The 17,510-nt window shown below is 39.3% G+C and overlaps 1 protein-coding gene across 1 annotated transcript in view; it reads right to left on the bottom strand.

The window, feature by feature from the left end:
* Positions 1–3,883: 3,883 nt before the first annotated feature.
* The window catches only part of LOC132858776 (scavenger receptor cysteine-rich type 1 protein M130-like), a 103,787-nt gene continuing 90,160 nt past the window's right edge, over positions 3,884–17,510 (bottom strand). The window contains exons 3-12 of the mRNA XM_060889234.1: positions 9,862–9,924; positions 9,263–9,565; positions 8,885–9,076; positions 8,484–8,644; positions 8,026–8,221; positions 7,499–7,804; positions 7,318–7,383; positions 5,211–5,510; positions 4,962–5,018; positions 3,884–4,859 (exon numbers count right to left, since the gene is read on the bottom strand). Coding sequence (XP_060745217.1) covers positions 4,834–4,859; positions 4,962–5,018; positions 5,211–5,510; positions 7,318–7,383; positions 7,499–7,804; positions 8,026–8,221; positions 8,484–8,644; positions 8,885–9,076; positions 9,263–9,565; positions 9,862–9,924 — 1,670 coding nt within the window. The 3' untranslated portion in view covers positions 3,884–4,833. The remainder of the gene's footprint in view (positions 4,860–4,961; positions 5,019–5,210; positions 5,511–7,317; positions 7,384–7,498; positions 7,805–8,025; positions 8,222–8,483; positions 8,645–8,884; positions 9,077–9,262; positions 9,566–9,861; positions 9,925–17,510) is intronic.

Here is a 17,510-nt window from a genome sequence, read left to right on the forward strand (position 1 = left end):
TGTTTTTTTACAGGAATTTTATTCATGTAATGTTATGGAGGGTGAGTCCACATAAACCATGACAGTAACTGGGTGTCCCGCTAAACACTTTATACCTGTGTGTATTTCTAAAAATCTGTATATCAGTGAGTTAGGAGAGAGAGAGCAGCTGTGTGTGTGTGTGTGTGTGTGTGTGTGTGTGTGTGTGTTTGCATTTATTCATTAAGATTAATATTTTATACAGTTCAGTTATCGAGGATTTTGGGTTGAGCTCAGGGTGTTGCTGAGATTTGGATTTGGAAAAGGATTTATTAAAAATGTGAATAAAACTAGTCATAATACACAATATTTACTCAGTATGGAAAGAAAAAGTCAAAATATTCAAATTTCTTGTCATTACCCATTATATAGATCACACTTATTGTATTCTATTTAAACTTCTAGCTGAAATTCACTGCATAAAAATGATCAAATCACTCCATACAAAATACACACCTCAATGTAAACTCAGTGATTAGAGCAATATTTTCCCCCAAATCCAGTGTGATTTATTTCTTTATGACAAATAAATAAAAATAAGCTCAATGTGTGTGAGAGGAAATGTGCAGTTAGAGTGTATGTGGTGTTGAGACAGGATTCTGCTGATAAACATGTGTGTGTGTGTGTGCTTTCCTGTACAGGTGCATCCCACCTCTCTTCCTCTGTGTGTGTGTGTGTGTGTGTGTGTGTGTGTGTGTGTGTGTGTGTGTTTGTGTGTGTGTGTTTAAGATGGTGATGGAGTGCCCGTGAGTGTTTATTACAAATAATTATAAATAAAAATTTAGTGGATGGATGTTATTTAAAGATGAGTCCCCAAAAACCATAGTGATTACTGGGTGTCCTGATAAATATTTCAGTGAGGTTCATTAATGCAAGCATGGGCCTTTAGGGGGTGTGCGTGTGTGTATCTGCTTTCCTGGACGGTTTATCCCCCTCTCTCCCTAGGTGTGTGTGTGTGTGTGTGACATGTATGATTAATAGTTAAAAATAAAATTTTGTGCACGTTTGTTTTCCATAAAAGTGTGCTTCTCTCTGCAGGGTGTTTGTGCGTTTGTGAGACACTGACCTGGATGAATGCATCTCGTTGTATGGTTTCATGTATTTTAGTTGATGGATGTCCACCTAAATAGGATGAGCGAAAAACAGAAACGTGAGTTCCCAAAAACATTGATGGTTACTGTTAGTCCTGATAAATACTTCAACAAAAATGGGATCATGTGTGGGTGTGTGTGTGGGTGATGCGTGTGTGTTTGTGTGTCTGCAAGACAGTATGTGTGTGTGGGTGTGTGTTTGTGTGTGTCTGTGTGTTTGTTTGTGTGTGTGTTGAAGAAATTTATACTAACGTACATGTCCCTTAGTGACAAGTTTTCGGACTGAACCCTTCCACAATCCCACTAAGGAATGTGTCCTAGTTCAGAGTTGGTCTTACCTTGAACGCAGGTGTCCTTCGAAGTCCCTTTGTCTTCTAACAAAGGATCCTCTTCAAGTTCTTCTACCTAATCTATTGTTTAAATCTTTAAATGAAGGAGGCAGACTTAGACCTTTTTGTCTTTACAGGGTCCTCACAAACGGAGGCCTTGTTTTTATTAAAAGTAGTGTAATACAGATAGATGTGTGTAAAATGTGTAAAGTAAAATAAAAGAATAAGAACAGTATTAGAATAAGTAAAAGTAATTAAAATGCAAAGATTATAACAAACCAAGAAACACTCTCCATGTGTAAGCTTGCGTTTGTTCTCTGATGCACACAGAGTATCACATGCACTGAGCTTGTTTACACTAGAATGCACACACAATGTAATTCAAGACAAGCTTTTATACATTTTGTAACATTACTATTGCCAGTTGGATTTTGCTGTCGAGTCTGCCCCCACACCCCCCCTCCACCTCCTCTTGGGCTTTTTCGACAGCCAACATCAAATCTCGTCCTCCAAACATTTCTCGTCTGCGACCCTCAGAGTGCTACTCATGTTTTTTCCTTATCTTCAAGGTTAACAATTCTATATATGGTTAGATGGTTGCAGTTAACTCCCTGCAGCTGCAAAGCTGTGATTACATATGACTAAAACTTTCTCTCACCGTCAAATCTTCGACAGCGAGTGTTGAAACACTTCATCTGCAGATTTCTCCCCGCAAATGCACAGTGGGCTTTTAAGATTTCACTACAAGAAACATAATCGTCTAAGTTTACAGACAAAATAAGCAATATTAATCTTATCAATTCTATTATAGGAGAACACATGAACATAAGAAAAAGGAAAGCAATTCAGAGTTCTCCTGAACTTCTGAAAATAAAACTTAACGCATTATAATCTTCCTTTCTTTTGGAATCTTCTTCCAGCTGTAATGGGTAATGACAAGAAATTAGAATATTTTGTCTAAATAAACAATATGCAAGTAAATGTAACGTTTCCTTTCCATACTGAGTAAATATTGTGTCTTATGCAGAGTTTTATTCACATTTTAATAAATTGTTTGTGTATTTTTTTCTTAAACAAGTGATTACATAAAAGATTTATAATATAATGTGATTATATGATTTGAGTGAGTGACTCTTGTAGTGATGAATCTGTGTTCAGTGACATTATAGAACATCTCAGGCAGTAAAAATAAATAAATATTTATATACTGATCAGAAGGTTGTGAGTTCAAATCTCAGCATCACCCTGAGCTCGGCCCTAAACCTTGTATAACTGAACTGTATAAAATCTTCATCTTAATGAATAAACGCCAACACACACACACACACACACACACACACACACACACACACACACACACACACACACAGCTGCTCTCCCTCCTCTTTGATATACAGATTTTTAGAAATACACACAGGTATAAAGTGTTTAGCTGGACACCCAGTTACTGTCATGGTTTATGTGGACTCACCCTCCATAACATTACATGAATGAAATCCCTGTAAAAAACACACACGTAAGAACTAAGATAAAGTGCATCTAGCGGATTTGCACTCTTATTAGAAAATATTATTCTTTTAAAATTTATATTACTACTATTTAAGGCAAACATGCAAAATTTTGTGACCATATCAGCTTTCATGAAATTTTAAACATGGGATCAAGCAGACATAAAAACACTTCTATAATTACTCATAACTGTAACTTTGTAATATTAGCTGTTTTATCTATAATAATAATAATAATAATAATAATAATAATAATAATACAGCAGCATCCTAACAGCACCCCCAGCAGGTCAAGTGACTGAAAAATTTTCACTAAACTTAAAACTCAGTTTGAAAATTCTTTACTGCCATCTTGTGGATACAAAATTGTAATGCTCTTAATAAAAATTAGTAAAATAATCATTTAATATGATTAATCTTTCTAATCCTGAAGCCTGGTGTAAATGTGTGTTTATTAATTTAAGCATTTAATTGGAAATTAAATACTAAACATTCTAAAATATAGCAAATGTTATGTAATATTACTTAAAATTATTAAGAAATAAATGTTTACATGAGTAGAGCTCTGTATACTTGGCCCACAATATATTCACCTTGGTTTATATCTTAAACCACAGCTTTCAAAAGATTCTTCAGTCAATTTCTCTTGTTTCTGATAATGCTGTGTTTGTAATGCAGATATTTATAATCATTTGTGTGTTTGTTTGTTTGTTTTGTCAACTGTTTGTCTTATTATGGTGCGAGTAATGGTACTTCAGTGCTGTAAAGTCTATGTTGATGGCAAAGATTTGATGGAGGGCTGGTCCTTTGAAGTCCCTCTGTCTTCTAACAAAGGATCCTCTTCAAGTCCTTGTACCTAATGTATTGTTTGAATTTTTAGATGAAGGAGTCAGACTTATACCTTCTTGTCTTTTCAGGGTCCTCACAATGGGAGGCCTTGTTTTTATTAAAAGCAGTGTAATACAAATAAATGTGTGTAATATATGTAAAGTAAAATAAAAGGAAATTACAAACAAAATTTCCTTCAAATAATCAAACAATTCTAGCGAAAGTAGAAGTAAAATGCAAAGATAAGAACAAACAAAGAAAAGTTAAGATTGCGTTTGTTCTCCTGATGCACCCTCTATCAGCAATAACAAATGTGAATGCACACCAATAACTAGTTCTAAAACCCTATCTATACCATTTATTAATATGATTCCATAACAACATGCTGCTTCTGTCAGCATCCTGTCAGGTGTCTCTCATGATCTCATGCTTCGCAAAAACATCCTGAGAAGTCTCTTTAATTTTTCTGCTGATAACATCCTGAGGAGTCTCTTCAAATTTCTGCTGATTGTGTTCTTATGCTGCTGACACAAAACCTTGTGATTTCCTTTTAAGTTTTCACTGTTACTCTCTGTCTTAATATCTGAACATACTATTGAACATTATATCATTTCTTAATCATACAAATGATTACATAAATTCATATAAAAGGTAAAGAAAACTTATCATTCTATAAGATGAAAAAGAAAACTTATAACGATTCTATAATCTTCTTTCAGCAAGATGATGGGTCTTGATCCAACTGTCTAGGTACAGTGTCTGTTCCTCCTGTTGTTGAATCAGCTTCCTTCTGGATCTCTTCTTTACAGTTTTAATCAGAAACATTCAATTTCTTATTTTTCATACAACAGTTTCCCCATTTCCTTTAGTTTATTTTCCATAGCTTCCTTTTTCCTTGCTTTCTGTCTTTGTTGTCTTTTATTTCGTTTTTCTCTTTTTGCTGCATTAATTTCACTTTGTTTCTTTATTGTATTTTAGGAGATTCTCACATAAGGCTAACCAGGTGCACGTTGTATGGCAGTTACACATGATATGGCAGTTACTCTGCTCCTAACATTTCTATCCACAGTTTAGATCGGTTCTTGCTGAGGTCAAAAACACAGAAGAGGATCTTGATACAGTGCTGTGATCAGAAATATTTAGAACTTAATGAACAGTAATAAATATTATATTAAACAAATACACACCTGATTTGGTGGTGGTGGTGGTGGTGGTGGGTGTAGCAGTGGACACAGTGGATATGTCTGTATTCACAGAAAGAAAAACACTTTGTCTCACAATAAAAATAAACTGTTACTCAATAAGGTTTATGACATGCTGATCAGTGTTTACAGTTCAGGGTCTGAGATTTCAATCAAACATCTAAGATTCTAAATAAAAGTTATCAAGTCTTATCACTGAGACAGAAAGCTGAAAAGTTAGCACACCCCTCTGACCTGCACAGGTGACTCCAGCAGGAGAGCAGTCAGTGTGATTCTTCAGGGAATGATGACAGTCCCACAGGTGAATCTCATCCCCTCGACACTTCACTCTGTTCAGCCAGAAAGTCCCTTCACCAGAACCAAACCGATCATCAGCACTCAGCGCCGACCCACAGCCCAGCTGTCTGCACACCACCTGAGCGTTCATGATGTTCCACTGATCATCACAAACGGAGCCCCACGTAGAGTTATGATACACCTCCAACCTCCCAGAGCAGCTTCCCTTTCCTCCACTCAGCCTGAGAGACCAGTGTTCTACATCACACACATCACACACACTGAATGCTGAATTGTGGTTAGTCAAAAGATGGTGATTAATGTTAATTTAACATTTATGGAGGGAGGTTCCAGAGACAGAAAAGAGAGACTGGTGAAGGAAAATTTTTTATAGCTAATATATATATATATATATATATATATGAAAATCTTATTACACCCTGTTCCAAATTATTATGCAAATTCTATTTAATTGTCACAAAGATTAAATATTTTGTTTTTTAGTTTAACTCATGGATGGCATTGTGTCTCAGGGCTCTTTTGATCACTGAAAACAATCTCGGACACCTGTGATAATTAGATTGCTAGGTGAGCCCAATTGAAGGAAAAACTACTAAAGTAGGGTGTTCCAAATTATTAATAAGCAGAGCACCATTTCCATGCAATATGGGGAAGATAAAGGATCTCTCGGCTGCTGAAAAGAGTGAAATAGTTCAATGCCTTGGACGAGGTATGAAAACATTAGATATTTCACGAAAACTTAAGCGTGATCATCGCACTATTAAGAGATTTGTGGCTGATTCAGAGCACAGACGGGTTCGTGCAGATAAAGGCACATTGAGGAAGATTTCTGCCAGATCCATGCATCGGATCAAGAGAGCAGCTGCTAAAATACCATTACATAGCAGCAAACAGATATTTGAAGCTGCTGGTGCCTCTGGAGTCCCACGGACATCAAGGTGTAGAGTCCTCCAGAGTCTTGCAACTGTGCATAAACCTTCTATTCAGCCACCACTAACCAATGCTCACAAGCAGAAATGGCTGCATCGGGCAGAAAAATACATAAAGACTAATTTTCAAACAGTCCTGTTCACTGATGAGTGCCGTGCAACCCTGGATGGTCCAGATGGATGGAGTAGTGGATGGTTGGTGGACGGCCACCCTGTTCCAACAAGGCTGCGACGTCAGCAAGGCGGTGGTGGAGTCATGTTTTGGGCCAGAATCATGGGAAGAGAGCTGGTCGGCACCTTTAGGGTCCCCGAAGGTGTAAAGATGACCTCTGCAAAGTATGTGGAGTTTCTGACTGACCACTTTCTTCCCTGGTACAGAAGGAAGAACTATGCTTTCCATAATAAAATCATCTTCATGCATGACAACACACCATCTCATGCTGCAAAGAATACCTCTGCATCAATGGCTGCTATGGGGATAAAAGGAGAGAAAGTCATGGTGTGGCCTCCATCTTCCCCTGACCTCAATCCTATTGAGAACCTTTGGTGATCCTCAAGCAAAAGATCTATGAGGGTGGGAGGCAGTTTACATCCAAACAGCAGCTCTGGGAGGCTATTCTGACATCTTGCAAACAAATTCAAGCAGAAACTGTCCAAAAACTCACAAGTTCAATGGATGCAAGACTTGTGAAGCTGCTATCAAATAAGGGGTCCTATGTTAAAATGTAATGTGACCTGTTATAATGTTGTTATAAGTTTGATTGAAATAGCTTTTGATTTCAGTAAATATGCTGGAAATACAACAAATGACAATTTTCAGTTCTTGTGTTTTGAAACTTACTGTGCGTAATAATTTGGAACAGGGCATTGTAAGTTTTTTTGTTTAAAAAAAAATACTGTTATCATTAGGAGGTTTGTTCAATAAAATTTGAATTGTACTCTTAATAGTTGATAACATGAGAATTATGCTGAATGTTATTTACATCAATTATTTAGGTAAATGAGAAAAATATTATTTGCATAATAATTTGGAACAGGGTATATTTATTATAAAAACGATGATCTTCTGGGTGAAAACAGTAACTGACTAAAGGGACAGATTTAATTGTCCTTACTTGAGCAGTATTTCTGAAGAGGAAATGACGAGCATGTCCCTTGAGAACGTAGAGATGTTCCATCATCTTCAGTAATAAAACACATAAAACAGACTTTTCTCTCATTCTTATTTTATAGCTGAAATATTTACACAAATTCTACAGCATTGTATAAACTAGTATAGAGAGAGAGTCCTCTTACCTGTGCAGGTAATATGAACCACTTCATCATGATTATCACATCTGTTCTGTCCCCAGGGTGAAGATGGACACTGCCACAGATTAGAGTCGTGTTTCCTACATTTCACATGATCCAGCCAGTTAGGAGCAGATTTTACTCGTGCTTCAGTGTTTGACAGACTGCCACGTCTTCCACAGTTCAGCTCTCCACACACCATGTTTGCCGTCTCATCATCCATCTGATTGTGACACACATTACCCCAGGTTCCATTGTAGAACACTTCCAGATTCCCCTCACAGCCCTTCGTGAGTCGGATCTCTTTAAACTCTGGTGAGAGAAGGACGACTTACACTTCATTTGAAAACGTCCTGTTTTATCCACACAGTTAAATATGTGTAAAATTATCTTTATGTAAAAATATATTTGAGATGGATTACATTTATAAACAAGTCCTTACTATCATGTTGAATTTCAGGAACTTTGGACCTCAGTTTTGAAATAAAACATATACATATCTAACAGGTTTATTGTCAGTCATCACACTGTACCTGAGCAGACGACTCCTACGTCCTCATGGTGTCCACATTCACCCTCTTCACACAGCTGATATCTGCAGTTCCACAGGGACGTCTCGTTCCCCTCACACTCCACCTCATTCAGCCATATGGACCCAGTTCCAGGACCAAACCAGGCTGGTATGTGGTTACTGAGGGCCTCTCCACACTGCAGCTGTCTGCACACCACCTGAACATCCTCAATACCCCACGAGTCATCACACACAGTCCCCCACGAGCCGCTGTGGAAAACCTCCAGCCTTCCTGCACAGTCTCCCCCAGAACCAACCAGCCTGATGGAGCTGGGATCTTTATTACACACACACACACACACACACACACACACACACACACACACACACACACACACACACACACAGATATGTAGATATGAACATTTATATTTCAGGACTGACAGAAAAAATGTTTGCTCTGTTTGCAATTGTTTGCACCACAGCCACAGCACTCCCACAATCCAGCTGTGCACACAGAACATCTGCAGCTCTCATATCCCAGCTTACAGCACAAACTGTGCCCCACACACCGAGGTACAGGAGCTCCACTCGACCAGAACAGGAGTCCGGTCCGTTCACCAGCCGCGCCTCTGTGTGACCTGAACAAACAGCCGAGAGCTCAGTGAAAGAGGAACATTAACACAGGCACCTTAAAGTTTGATTGACAGCTATGTGGTCTCTATTTAAACAGAAGTTACATCATGATACTTAACCAGAACATATTAATCCCACATCGTTGTCATGGGAACAGGTTGAGTGTTTGAGTGAAGATGATGATGGACAGAAGTAAATCCCAGATTCGTTTCCTCTACACTGAAGCTCCTCTGTCCACACCTGACCCTCCCCTCGTCCAAAAGCAGCTGATCCCAGAACCTTCACAGGAATCCCACAGTCCAGCTCTCGACACACAACCTCTGCATCCTGCTGGTCAAAGTCAGCATCACACACTGTGGACCAGGAACCTCCATGAAACACCTCCACTCTCCCAGAGCACCGGTGAGGACCAGCACTGAGTCTCGGTATTCTGTGACCTGTGTTTTTTATTTGTGCAAATTTTAAATAAGACTTAATTACTGGTATCCATTGTAGTAATGAAATCATTAAAATGTAAATAAAATCTACATTATGTGTTACAATTAATGTATTTGTACATTTATAATCATGATCATAATGTAACTAATTGTTAAGGTTTTTTTTTTATAAATACAATAGTTTACCTGAACAAGTGACTCCAGCATCCACACTATGATCACAGTAATGTCCCCCTTGTGAGCTACAATTGTTCAGAGTCAACTCAGATCCTCTACAGTACACATCATATATCCAGATTTCTCCTGATCCTTCTCCAAAGTCAGACCAGTAACTAATCTCTACAGCCTCCCCACAGTGCAGCTCTCTACACACCACTGCAGCATCTTTCATATCCCAGGCAGAACTACACACTGTTCCCCACTGTCCATCATGAAGAACCTCCACTCTCCCAGCACAGCGACTTCCACCATTCACCAACCTCACACTGTCTGAGAGAGAGAGAGAGAGAGAGAGAGAGAGAGAGAGAGAGAGAGAGAGAGAGAGAGAGAGAGAGAGAGAGAGAGAGAGAGAGAGAGAGAGAGAGAGAGAGAGAGAGAGAGAGAGAGAGAGAGAGAGAGAGAGAGAGAGAGAGAGATGTATACAGAAGTGTATGGAGACATGGTAACAGCATCATCACACTCTGGTTCTTGGTTCTCTTTGTGAACAATGACATTAAATCCACTTTGAAGTTATTTATGATTGTGTTCATCACTAAAATTACAGTTCTGTTACATTATTATCATACCTGTCTGTATAACTGTCTTCTGATCAGCTCTAATGGTGTCATCACTATTCTCAGCTTCATGTTCTACATTAAAACACAGATATGAACATTAAAGTTACAGAAATAGTGTTCAAGAGTCACAACTATTACAGTGTGATGTAATCAGAATCAGTGACTTCAGTCCAAAAAGAACATCAACATGTAAACAGAGAAAATTCCTCGTATTCAGATTCGTGTTCTGTAGATTAACTCAGTGTTATTAGTTCTTCATTTATATTATTATAATAAACCTGCATGTAGTTCACAGACCTAAATGTCAGGAATCGAGTTCTTTTAGAATATATTTATAAATAAACAGAGTTTTAATGATCACATTAATCACTGTTTAATTTTTAAAAAATGGCTTCCACACTCATTAATCATCAGCACGGCGAACAGCACAGATTCAGAGCATGTTGTTATTTTACATGTTAATTTTTTATATCACGCTCTAACAGTTAATCATGTGCACATCTTAAAGAAGCCACAAGACACCAAGGCAATGTCACATAACTGGATATAATATAATAAATATGATCAATAAATAATATGATATAATAATAACATTCATCATTGGTTTAATATTCACATTGTAATAATTCAGTGTTTGGTGTTCAGTGTTTGCTCAGTTAAAATTTTTTTTAGAAATTAAACAGATTTGTTTCAAAGATATTTTCTAAGACCTATTTTAAATCTTACAATTAAAACTAGTTTACCTGAGCAGGTGACTCCAGCATCTCCACCATGATCACAGTTACTTTTTCCCCACCCACGTGATGAACAGTTCTTCAGTGTCGACTCTGATCCTCTGCAGTCCAAAAAATTCATCCAGACTTTTCCTGATCCTCGTCCAAAGTGAGCTAAATACCACACATTTACAGGCTCCCCACAGCGCAGCTCTCTACACACCACTGCTGCTTCTCTCATATCAAAGCTATTATGACACACTGTTCCCCACTGTTCATCATGAAGAACCTCCACTCTCCCAGCACAGCGACTTCCACCATTCACCAACCTCACACTGTCTGAGAGAGAGAGAGAGAGAGAGAGAGAGAGAGAGAGATTTACACATACACTCTATCTCTCTCTCTATCTCACACACACAAAACACACACACAAGAAGCACACACATACAGTACACCAAACACACACAATCTCTCACACACACAATCACTCTCTCTCACACACGCATACACACACACACACTCAAACACACACACACTCACACTCAAACATGCACACAAACTCACACATTCTCTCACACTCTCACACACACACACACTCACTCTCTCTCTCTCACACACACACACACACACACACACACACACACACACACACTCTCACTCTCTCTCACACACACACACACTCACTCTCTCTCTCTCACACACACACACACACACACACTCTCACTCTCTCTCACACACACACACACACACTCTCACACACACACACACACACACACACACACACAGTATCAGTACACACACACGCACACATTGAGTATGAGTACACACACGCACAGTGAGTATCAGTACGTACACACCCTGCTGAAAAATCCAGCATATACCAGGTCCAGGCTGGTTTTTACTGGTTCATGCTGGTCTAGTGCTGGTATAATGCTGGTCAGTGCTGGTAAAGTTCTGGTATAATGCTGGTCAGTGCTGGTATAGTGCTGGTCAGTGCTGGTATAGTTCTGGTATAATGCTGGTCAGTGCTGGTATAGTGCTGGTCAGTGCTGGTATAGTGCTAGTATAGATGGGTGGCCAGCATAGTCATGGTGTTATCAAGCAAAACGGGGCTGGTGTAGCTGGTTAACCAGTATGATCTTGCTGGAATGAGCTTCATGGGAACAACCTTTATTTTTGCTTGTGTATGTTTCTATGTAACACATTAATATAAGATTAAAACACAATATATTGGAATATATTTAATTATAAGTCTGTTATTTCTTTTGCTCCCTCTTTTGAATAAAGAACTGAAATAACAAAGCTCAAAAAGTTTTGAATAACAAAGAATAAAAACATTTAAAAATCGTTCGTTAGGGATTAAAGTGTCTCCACAAATTAAATATAGTAATACCAACAAATGTTGACTTCCCAGGCTCCATGAGGGAAGCAGCATATAAATCATACAGAATGATGGTTTTTGAAAGATATATATATATAATAAGTTCTCCCGCTTAGAAATCATGGAGGGGTCTGAAATTTTCATCGTAGGTGCATGTCCACTGTGAGAGACATAATCTAAAAAAAAAATCCAGAAATCACAATATATGACTTTTTAACTATTTATTTGTATGATACAGCTGCAAATAAGTATTTGAACACCTGTCTATCAGCTAGAATTCTGACCCTCAAAGACCTGTTAGTCTGCCTTTAAAATGTCCACCTCCACTCCATTTATTATCCTAAATTAGATGCACCTGTTTGAGGTCGTTAGCTGCATAAAGACACCTGTCCACCCCATACAATCAGTAAGAATCCAACTACTAACATGGCCAAGACCAAAGAGCTGTCCAAAGACACTAGAGACAAAATTGTACACCTCCACAAGGCTGGAAAGGGCTATGGGGAAATTGCCAAGCAGCTTGGTGAAAAAAGGTCCACTGTTGGAGCAATCATTAGAAAATGGAAGAAGGTAAACATGACTGTCAGTCTCCCTCGGACTGGGGCTCCATGCAAGATCTCACCTCGTGGGGTCTCAATGATCCTAAGAAAGGTGAGAAATCAGCCCAGAACTACACGGGAAGAGCTGGTCAATGACCTGAAAAGAGCTGGGACCACCGTAATACACTAAGACGTCATGGTTTGAAATCATGCATGGCACGGAAGGTTCCCCTGCTTAAACCAGCACATGTCCAGGCCCATCTTAAGTTTGCCAATGACCATTTGGATGATCCAGAGGAGTCATGGGAGAAAGTCATGTGGTCAGATGAGACCAAAATAGAACTTTTTGGTCATAATTCCACTAAACGTGTTTGGAGGAAGAAGAATGATGAGTACCATCCCAAGAACACCATCCCTACTGTGAAGCAAGGGGGCGGTAGCATCATGCTTTGGGGTGTTTTTCTGCACATGGGACAGGGCGACTACACTGTATTAAGGAGAGGATGACCGGGGCCATGCATTGTGAGATTTTGGGGAACAACCTCCTTCCCTCAGTTAGAGCATTGAAGATGGGTCGAGGCTGGGTCTTCCAACATGACAATGACCCGAAGCACACAGCCAGGATAACCAAGGAGTGGCTCTGTAAGAAGCATATCAAGGTTCTGGCGTGGCCTAGCCAGTCTCCAGACCTAAACCCAATAGAGAATCTTTGGAGGGAGCTCAAACTCTGTGTTTCTCAGCAACAGGCCAGAAATCTGACTGATCTAGAGATCTATGTGGAGGAGTGGGCCAAAATCCCTCCTGCAGTGTGTGCAAACCTGGTGAAAAACTACAGGAAACTTTTGACCTCTGTAATTGCAAACAAAGGCTACATTACCAAATATTAACATTGATTTTCTCAGGTGTTCAAATACTTATTTGCAGCTGTTTCATACAAATAAATAGTTAAAAAATCATATATTGTGATTTCTGGATTTTTTTTTTAGATTATGTCTCTCACAGTGGACATGCACCTACGATGACAATTTCAGACCCCTCCATGATTTCTAATTGGGAGAACTTGCAAAATAGCAGGGTGTTCAAATACTTATTTTCCTCACTGTATATATATATATAAAATCCATTTGTCCCAATTAAGAAGTAGTTAAATTGTTTGTCTGTTTTTTAGTAAAGCGGTAATGTGAAGAGAAGAGATATTACCCAGCATCAGCGTTGCTATGCAACCTTTAAAGCAACTATGTTCATGAAGGTAAATGTAGTTCCTGCACTTTCCTAAAATAAATCTCGCAATGTTTTCGACTACATTATATACCTTACAGTGTTTATCGATATTGGTATAAGTGTACGTGTTCCAGGTCATCTTGTCTTTGCCACCGTAATTAGGATTTTGTTTTGGGGTAAATAAAAAGCTTCCTCTTCTACACGACAAATCTGCTGATCACTGGGAATCAGAATGTTGGCATACGTGAGGTACCTGGATGACGGCTGCACGGCAGTTGTTTCAACTAGCGAAATTAAGGACTTTAACTACGACATGTTTGACCAAACTCAGGTTTATTCGGTACGATGGAAGCAAGACTTCTTCAGGGCACAAATACTGATGCTTAAAGGTATGTAACTTAAGCAGTAGCTGTTTTATTGTAACTCGTTCACTGCACAACATAAACAAATGAGTGATATATAGTTTTGTTCCTTATTTTGTTTCTATAATTTTTCAGAGAATAAAGAAGATATAGAGCAGGAATTGTAAAAAGGCAAACGACTCCGGGTAGCACCTCTTAAAAAAACAGCATCCCAGGCTGGTCGGCCAGCACACCAGCAACCAGCACCTAATGCTGGAGCAGCATACCACCATCCCAAGCTGGTCCCAGCATGCAAAACATACCTTATGCTGGACCAGCAATGCTGTTATTTTTAGCAGGGCACACACACACGCACACCGCATCAGTACACACACACAAACACACACAGTATCAGTACACACACACACACAGAGACACACGCACGCAAACACAGTATCAATACACACACACAATGAGTATCAGTACACACACACACAGTGAGTATCAGTACACACACACAGTGAGTATCAGTGCACACACACACACAGTCAGTATCAGTACGTACACACACACACACACACACACACACACAGTGAGTATGAGTACACGCACACAGTGAGTATCAGTACGTATACACACACACACACACAGTGAGTATCATTACACACTCACACAGCATAAGTACACACACACACACACACAGTATCAGTACACACACACAGTGAGTATCGGTACACACATACACTCACACACACACACACACACACACACACACAGTATCAGTACACACACACACTATCAGTAAACACACACAAACACAGTATCAGTAAACACACACAGACACACACACAATGAGTATCAGTACACACACACACAGTGAGTATCAGTGCACACACACACAGTCAGTATCAGTACGTACACACACACAGTAAGTATCAGTACGTACACACACACACACACACACACACACACACACACACACACACACAGTGAGTATGAGTACACGCACACAGTGAGTATCAGTACGTATACACACACACACACACACAGTGAGTATCATTACACACACACACACACACACACACAGTGAGTATCAGTACACACACACAGTATCGGTACACACATACACTCACACACACACACAGTATCAGTACACACACACTATCAGTAAACACACACAAACACAGTATCAGTAAACACACACACACAGACACACACACACAGTGAGTATCAGTGCACACACACACACACAGTCAGTATCAGTACGTACACACACACACACACACACACACACACACACAGTAAGTATCAGTACGTACACACACACACACACACACACACACACACACAGTGAGTATGAGTACACACACACAGTGAGTATCAGTACGTACACACACACACACACACACAGTGAGTATCATTACACACTCACACAGTATAAGTACACACACACAGTATCAGTACACACACACAGTGAGTATCGGTACACACATACACACACACACACACACACACACACAGTATCAGTACACACACACACTATCAGTAAACACACACACACACACACACACACACACAGTGAGTATCAGTACACACACACAGTGAGTATCAGTACACACACACACACACACACACACACAGTAAGTATCAGTACGTACACACACACACACACACAGTGAGTATTAGTACATGCACATAGTGAGTATCAGTACGTACACACACACACACACACAGTGAGTATCATTACACACTCACACAGTATAAGTACACACACACACAGTATCACTAAACACACACACACACAGTGAGTATCAGTACACACACACACACACACAGTGAGTATCGGTACACACATACACACACAAACACAGTATCAGTAAACACACACACACACACACACAGTGAGTATCAGTATAAACACATACACACACAGTATCAGTAGACACACACACAGTATCAGTACACACACACAAACACACACACAGAGTATCAGTACACACACACAAAGTATCAGTACACACACAGTATCAGTACAAACACACACACACCCACACACACACACCCACACACACAGAGTATCAGTACAAACACACTATCAGTACACACACACACACAGAGGTGAAAATTGTTATATATGACTGTAATCAGGTGATGGACAATGTAAATTATGTGTAAAGTGCAGATAGGTACTCCATCAAGACTAGCTATCAAGACACATAATACATCCCATAATATTGTACACTATTACACTAGACTTGCACATTTTTTATGAACAGCAGATATGTTAATCCCCTCTGCACTGCTCTTCTCTTTTTCTACCCATGCCGAGACACCCAGAAATTGCACCAGCTCTGATCGTCTTCCGTGCAATGAAGTTTTTGGACCTCCACTGAGATGAGGCCGACTCTGTGAGAACCCTGAGACATCTACACATCTACCAGCTCCAGTTGGACTCTGTGATACTTGTATATTTGTAAGCACACCATCTAGTGTCACCCATATGAGGATGAGGTTCCCCTTGAGTCTGGTTCCTCTCAAGGTTTCTTCCTTTACCAATCTAAGGGAGTTTTTCCTTGCCACTGCTGCCTGAGTCACCTCAGACTTGCTCATTGGGGACAAATACATATACATACATACATACATACATATATACATACATACACACTGTGAACTATATATATCTTGAATTTTTATTATAATAATTCCTTATACTACTCCTTATATTTATCTTTTGTCCTATGTTTATGTTCTGTAAAGCTGCTTTGTGACAATGTCCATTGTAAAAAGTGCTATACAAATAAACTTGAATTGAATTGAAAATTGAATAGCTATGACATCATAACTAAAAGTCTGGAGCCAGAAGGTGACACAGACATGAAGACTTCCTGGGATGTAAAGTGTCCCACCACTCCACAGTCTGTAAACCTGAGTGACTTGTGAGGGTGGTAAGGAGACAACATCCAGACATCCCAGTTCACCAAACACTCTATGACCATGAACCCTCCAGATCTGCTCCTTTACCTGAGAAAAGCTATTCATAAAAATCTAAACTAAACAAATGTGTTTTTATCCTGGACTTAAACACTGAGACTGTGTCTGAGTCCCAAACACTAATTGGAAGTCTGTTCCATAACTGTGGGGCTCTGTGAGAAAAAGCTCTGCCCCCTGCTGGAGATTTCTGTACTTGAGGTACTACCAAATAGCCTGCACCCTTTGATTGAAGTAGGTGTGATGGATCATAAAAAACTAAAAGGTCTCTCAGTACTGTGGCGTGTGACCATTAAGTGCTTTATAGGTTAGTAATAGTGTTTTATAATCAAAGTGAAACCGATCTAGCAGCACTAAGAGATTTTTTGTAGCTATGAAAAAAGCCATGGCTTTCCTTCCATGCTAATCGAAATACTGATAATTTAGTTTGAGGTCATTTACGTTCTAATTTCCTAGCTGATTGTTTTACAATTTT

The sequence above is a fragment of the Tachysurus vachellii genome, chromosome 16 (assembly GCF_030014155.1).
Source record: "Tachysurus vachellii isolate PV-2020 chromosome 16, HZAU_Pvac_v1, whole genome shotgun sequence".
Lineage (NCBI taxonomy): Eukaryota > Metazoa > Chordata > Actinopteri > Siluriformes > Bagridae > Tachysurus > Tachysurus vachellii.